General features: G+C 64.5%; 1 protein-coding gene across 2 annotated transcripts in view; it reads left to right on the top strand.

Annotated features, from left to right (window-relative positions):
* The first annotated feature begins 726 nt into the window (after nucleotides 1–726).
* CNN2 (calponin 2) overlaps nucleotides 727–6632 on the top strand; it is a 7317-nt gene continuing 1411 nt past the window's right edge. The window contains exons 1-5 of one of the 2 annotated variants that reach the window (XM_077760629.1): nucleotides 727–780; nucleotides 4940–5061; nucleotides 5472–5538; nucleotides 5619–5756; nucleotides 6441–6557. In XM_077760629.1, the coding sequence (XP_077616755.1) occupies nucleotides 742–780; nucleotides 4940–5061; nucleotides 5472–5538; nucleotides 5619–5756; nucleotides 6441–6557 (483 nt within the window). In that variant the 5' untranslated portion in view covers nucleotides 727–741. Of the gene's footprint in view, nucleotides 781–3434; nucleotides 4155–4939; nucleotides 5062–5471; nucleotides 5539–5618; nucleotides 5757–6440; nucleotides 6558–6632 lie in introns of those variants that run through there. The other variant, XM_077760628.1, reaches the window with a different exon arrangement.

Raw genomic sequence — 6632 nt, forward strand, 5'->3', positions numbered from 1 at the left:
TTGAAAATATTAACATTTCAATGCACAGCATGTATGAAAAATTCCCGAGCTGTTAACTTGCACCCTGCAAGCCCGGGGGTGCTCCCCGCACAGCACACCTCGCCCGCGACGCTGGCATCTCTGGAAACGCGAGCAGCTGGGCTGTGCAAAGCTTCCACCAAGCAGAACAGGTACATCCCCAAGTTGTTTCAAATGTGTTCAGGTGTTTTCCAAAAACTGAACTTACTTTTGTTTTTTTAGTTTCTTTTTTTTTTTTATGTCTTTATTTTATTTTGAGAGAGAGACAGCGTGAGCAGGGGAGGGTCAGAGAGAGAGGGAGACCCAGAATCCGAAGCAGCTCCAGGCTCTCAGCCGCCAGCACAGAGCCCGACGCGGGGCTGGAACCCACGAACCGTGAGATCATGACCTGAGCCGAAGTCGGAGCGCCCAGGTGCCCTTTAATTTACTTTTAAGTCAGGATGAAGGAAAATCTAAGAGGAGGCCTCTGGTCCCTGGGTGCCCGGGGCCGCGCCGCGAGCGCTCACCTGCCCTGAGCGCTTGCAGAGCGGGGCCCGGGGTGGGCCATCCACGTGCCTGTCTCAGAGCCTCCCGGCGCGGGGTGCTGTCCCCAAAGTCACCGGTGGCGCGTGGACAAGCGCGGGGGCGGGGGTGGGAGCCCGCGCCGGCCCAGCCGCTGCGGGGACGGCGTCTCCCGGGAGCCGGCACCGCCTCGCGAAGCAGTGGCTGGGGAGCACTCGGGGAATGAACCGCTGCGTGGACGGCGAAGGAGTGAGCTGCCGAGTAAGTGAATCATTTATTCTGTCATTTACGAATTCATTGTTTTATCGGGCAAGCACACCCCACCTGCTGAGCGCCGCGGGCGCGCCTGGCCTGGAGACCTTGGCAGCCCCAGCCCACCCCCAGGACATCTCTGGACGGCGAGTCTCTGTTCCACTCCCTCCCCGTTCTCGGTCATTCCTCAGCGGGAAATGCAAAGCCCCCTTTCCTCCCACACCCTGCCCCAGCCCTTGTGACTGAGCTCCGCGTGCTTTCAAGCACTGACGGGCCTTCCTCTTGGACTGGAAAACTCCTACGCATCCATCAAAGCCCCAGCTGCAATGCCCCTCCGCTGAGGAGCCCGCCCTGGTTCCCTTGTCCACCACCCAGCTATGGGAGTCGCAGGACGCGCGGCTGGACCGGGGGGCGCCTCGTGTGACACCCGGGGGTCTCCGTTCGTGCTCCGAGCGGCCAGAGTCCCACCCAACAACCCCCCTTCCCCATCCCCGGGCAGCAGGGTACATTCAGATGCAGAGGGGGTGGCGGCGCCGCCTGGGGCCCTCCGGCAGGGAGGGGCGGGGGGCCTCCTCTGGGCCTTCCNGGGCCCCCCGCCTGGACGCCTCCCTCCCTCCCAGCCCCACGCCCTTCGCGCGCTTCCAGGCCCGAGAATGCCCTGAAGGGACCCCGGCAGCCCCCTCCCCAGTGTCGGGCCGCACGTCCGTCCGCGGTTGTGTTGAAAAGGTGCCCCCCCCCCGGAATTTCCGCACCTCTGACACCTGGGGGAGCGGGGACCAAGGGCAAGCGGGAAGCGGGGGGCCGCCCCTGCCCGGCTGCTCCTCCGTAAGTTCCCTTTGTCCCCTTCTGACCAAGTGAGGTGACGGCTCGGGCGCCTGCGGGACGCGGGGGTCCCCGGGGTGCAGCCCTAAGTAGAGTGCGTGTGTTTCGTGACCTCGAATCCCGATGGGGCGGGGGAGACACTGTCTGAGACACGGGACATGCGGCTCAGAGACTGGCACACACTTCTGGAGGGTCACACAGCGGGGTCCAGCCTAGGGAGGGGGCGTAGCGGGTGACCCCGGCCAGGGAGACGGCCCTTCCAGCCCGAGGGGAGTTTGTCCCGCCCGCCGGGCCCCTGGGAATGTGGCCCCCGCAGCCAGCAGTCCCGGGAGCCTGCCTGGCGTGGGGGGGCACAGGGCAGGAGGGGGCGCGCGGCCTCCCCGGATCCCAGGACCCGCCTCGGCCCCTGGGACAGGGGGCGCCTTCCTGAGACACTGTTCTCCTCTCCAGCAATAACTGAATGGGGTGACGGTCTACTCAGCGCCGGTGCCGGGAGCCGCCCACCCAGCGCCGAGGGGGGTTAAGGGCTGGGTTTGTCCCCGGGGCTCAGAGGTGTCACACGAGCCGCCCAGAGCCACACACAGACTCCAACCAAGACCTGCTGCATCCAGCGCCTGCCGGCAGGAGGTCCAGGGAGGGGGGGGCAGCACCCCCTGCCCCTCCCCCGCGGCGGCAGGAAGTGGGCGCGGGCGTGGCACCCCAGCCGTGTGCAGGCAGTTTCCGCAGACGCGGATGCCGACGGATGAGGCAGGTTGAGACCTGCTGTGTCTGGGATGAGGTCAGAAGGCTCCTGGTGACCAGCCCTCAGTCTGCAGGTCTGGAGAATGGGCAAGGCGATGGCCAGCCAGGGTCACTGGGGCCGCACCAGAACTGGGAAACCGCTTCCTGCGGCTTCAAGCCCACACCCCGTCCAGTTTACCAGCTCCTTAAGAGGAGGTTAAGACCTCTGGAGACCTCTGCCTGGCCCCCCGTGCCTCAGTTTACCCGTGGCTGGATGGGTGGCGGGCTGATGCCCAGCGTGCCTCTGAGCAGTCACTCGATTGCCAGCCGGCTGGGGGGTCTAGACCTCTGGGAACAGCTGGTCCCGATTTAGCAGGGAGGCCGCGTCTGCATTCCTGGCAGTTTGCGGTGAGGAGGAATGTGCTGAAGGCCGCTGGACGGGGAGGAGGGCGGCGGCAGGCGGGCCGGCCGGCGCCTCTGCCCAGAACCCCGGCCCCCAGGAGCCCCCAGGGGCCCGGCCCGGCCGGGCAGCCACGCGGGGTGTCCAGACCAGCTGGCCTGTCTCAGGCTCAGCTTCTCGCTCGTCAGGGCAGGGCCGCGGGGCTGCGGGAACCGGGAGGTGGCGGCCCTGTGNGTGGCGGCCCGGGGGGTGGGCCGGGGGGATCGGGCTCGCGGGCCAGCCTCCCTGCCTTTGTCCCTGCCGTGCCCTGGTCGGCGGAGCCCCGACCCTGCGTCGTGGGGCCTCCACGCAGGAACCAAGAAGTGGGGCCCGGTTCAGGAGGCCCTTATGCAAACAATCCCACACACAGCTGGGGAAACTGAGGCACAGGGCGAGAACTGTGTCCGTGCTCCTAAGGGAGGCGGGAGCAGAGCTGAGAGTGGAAGTCGGGTCCGCAGAGGGCAGCTGGGCCGCCCTGGTGCCCCGGGAGGGCTGGGGGCAGGGAGGGTGAGCGTCCGGGGAAGGGATCTGTGCGGCACGAGTGTGCAGGCGTCCTGAGCCGGAAGCCCACTCAACTGGACAGCCGGCCACGGAATGGGGGTGGGACTTGGCTTCCTTCCCCCCCACCCCGGGGGCCGCCCGTGCCCGCCTGCCCGCTGGCCTGGTCCCCTGACCGGCTCTGGCTGCTCTGGGCCCAGCGTTCTGGCTTGGCCTTGGGTGCCCCAGATGCCGTCATGGGAAACGTGTGTGTGTGCGCGCGCTTGTGGGTGACGGGTGTGCACTGATGGGGACCATGAGCGTTTTTGTCCAGCTACCCAGCGGACTGTGGAGCCAGCACTGAGCTGGGGGAGAGAGTTTGAGGGGTGGATCGTAAACGAGGACGTAGACTGTATAAAGATAAAAGCGGGGAGGAAAATGAGGCAGAGTGGCGGAGAGGACGTGAGGAGGGCTTTCGCAGCCAGGGGAGTCAGGGAAGCCTTCCCCAAGGAGGTAACCTTTAATCTGGATTGGTGACTGGATTGAAGGACGGGACCCAGCCATGCAAACATCTGAGTCAAAAGTGACAGCTGTGCAAAGGCCCTGCGGCAGTAACTGGTATGGTCATCTCAAGGAGCAGAGAAAGCTTTGGTGGTTCCTCAGTAAGTTCACCACAGGGTTACCACGTGACCCAGCAATTTCACTCCTCCGTGTACACTCAAGAGAATTGTACGTGGATATTCACAATAGCCAAAGGTTGAAACAACCCAAATGCCCATCCGCGGTGGATAAATACGTGTCCATCCACACACTGGAACATTACTCGGCCATAAATAGGAGTGCGGCGCCCACACCGCCGCCCCGCAGACGGACCCCAAACACACGACGCTCAGGGAGGGAACCAGACACGAGAGGCCACGCGGGTGTGAGTCCACGTGCGTGACGCGTCCAGAACAGGCTCCTCCACGGGCGGGAAGGGGCTTGTGGGGGCGGGGGGCTGGTGGAGTAGGTGACTGCTGATGGGGATCAGGTTTCCTTTGGAGAGATGGAATGTTCTGGAATTAGACTGCAGTGACAGTTGCTCAATATTGTGAGTGTACTAAAAACTACCCAGTTCACGTTTTCTTTTTGAGAGCAGGCAGGGGGCAGGCAGGCTTCACGCTCCGTGCGGAGCCTGATTCAGGGCTTGATCTCACGGCCCCGGATCATGACCTGAGCTGAAATCAAGAGACAGACGTTCACCTGAGCCACCCAGGCGGCCCTGAGCCGTCCGCTTTAAAACAGTTAAGGGGCGCCTGGTGGCTCAGTCTGTAAGAGTCCGACTTCGGCTCAGCTCATGACCTCACGGTTCGTGGGTTCGAGCCCCGCGTCGGGCTCTGTGCTGACAGCTCAGAGCCTGGAGCCTGCTTCCGATTCTCCCTCGCTCTCTGCCCCTCCCCTGCTCACGCTGTCTCTCTCTCTCTCCTAGAAATAAATAAAAACATTAAAAAAAACAAAAATAAATAAGCATAGAGAGGTGGGTTGATAGACAGATACAACAGAGAAGGGCGGTTTCCCTAGTGCAGGGAGACCAAGGGGGAGAGGGCGTGGGGGCGGGTCCTGGAAGGAGCCCAGAGCAGGCGTTTGTCAGCGAGATGGGAGCGGGGTCCCCGCACTGCCTCCGCCACGGACCGACCGGACTGACCGCACCCCTGTCTTCTGCTCACCCAGCTCCTGTCCAAGTATGACCCCCAGAAGGAGGCTGAGCTCCGTAGCTGGATTGAGGGGCTCACCGGCCTCTCTGTCGGGCCTGACTTCCAGAAGGGCCTCAAAGACGGCGTTATCTTGTGCACGTGAGTGCCCTGTGGGCAGGTGCTGGTCACCCTGAGCGTGGGAGCCATGAGGTCACGGGCAGCGGGAAGCGGCTGCCCTTCCCCATCCCAGGTCTCGCTTGTCTCTCGCCTTCTCATGTCGCCGCTTAGTGCGTGCTCTCTGGGGACCAGTGTCCTCCCCTCACACCCGTGCGCGGGTGGGGGCCTCCCTCCGCTGCATCCCTCGGCGTGGAAGTCCCCAGACTCACCCCCACGACAGTGGTCCCCAGCCTCGGGCCCTCTGCTCCCTTGCGGGTGAGGATTACATTGCAGGAGGGGAAACTGAGGCCTGGAGTGAGGTTGCTTGGGGGGAGGCGTGAGTGTGGCCGACGTAGAATGGTTTCCTGGGTCCCTCCCTGTGCTAACGGAGGGTCCTGTCCCCTCCCCACCAGGCTCATGAATAAGCTCCAGCCGGGCTCCGTGCCGAAAATCAACCGCTCCATGCAGAACTGGCATCAGGTGAGGCGCCCGTGGGCAGAACTGGGGGGGGGGGGCGGCAGGGGGCAGGGTCGCCTCACGCTCCTTCTGCCTCCACCCAGCTGGAAAACCTCTCCAACTTCATCAAGGCCATGGTCAGCTACGGCATGAACCCTGTGGACCTGTTTGAGGCCAACGACCTGTTTGAGAGCGGGAACATGACGCAGGTGCAAGTGTCCCTCCTCGCCCTGGCCGGGAAGGTGAGGCCCCGAGGCGGCGCCGGCACTTCGGGGGGCGCCGGGGGGCGCGATGGACGAGGTAGACACAGTCCGCCCCGTGGCGGGTTTGCGGTCTCCGGGGGGAAAGCAGACCGCGGACAAACCTTTCACTTAGAGAACTAAACACCAAGCTTCATATCTGAGTGCGGTTTGAGGGTCACGGCAAGGTTGGGAGGGGGGTGCTGAGACGTCTCAGGTGCCTCCTGGCCCCGCACGCACGGCGCCCTGTCGAGGAGGACTCCGCCCCGCGGGGACACTTGTCACAGTCCATGAAGCTCCATGGATGCGCCGTTGTCAGCCAGAGTCCGCCTCCAGATAGATTACACGGAAGTTACACGCTGTGGGAACAGCGGGCCCAGGAGCTCGGGCCGCCGTGCGGGGTCCAGCGACCAGGGTGGAGCGAGGGCAGGTGTCCGCGGGCTGGCGAGCTGCCCAGCGGGTCGGGAAGGAGGAGGTGACGGAGGGAGAGGGGCGAGGAGGTTTGGACGCCCCCCGAGTCCTTATCCTGAGCCGCCAGACCCGCTGGTGCTGAAGCGCTGGGGGTCCGGGGGGGGCAGGAGCGGGTTGGAGCGGGGTCCCCGTGCCTCCCCCGGAGTTGCACAGTCTGGGCCCGGTGCGAGGGTCTCCGCTGCCCCCGTTGATGCTCCCAGCACCCCTCCCCTGCAGGCCAAGACAAAGGGGCTGCAGAGCGGCGTGGACATCGGCGTCAAATACTCAGAAAAGCAGGAACGCAACTTCGATGACGCCACCATGAAGGCGGGCCACTGCGTCATTGGGCTCCAGGTGGGCTCCCGGGGTGGGGTGGGGGCTTCTCAGGTGACCCCAGGTCCCCTCAAGCTCAGGGCGGCGTCTAGAGGC

This window comes from Crocuta crocuta, unplaced genomic scaffold (assembly GCF_008692635.1).
Source record: "Crocuta crocuta isolate KB4526 unplaced genomic scaffold, BGI_CrCroc_1.0 scaffold443, whole genome shotgun sequence".
In the NCBI taxonomy this organism is placed as follows: domain Eukaryota; kingdom Metazoa; phylum Chordata; class Mammalia; order Carnivora; family Hyaenidae; genus Crocuta; species Crocuta crocuta.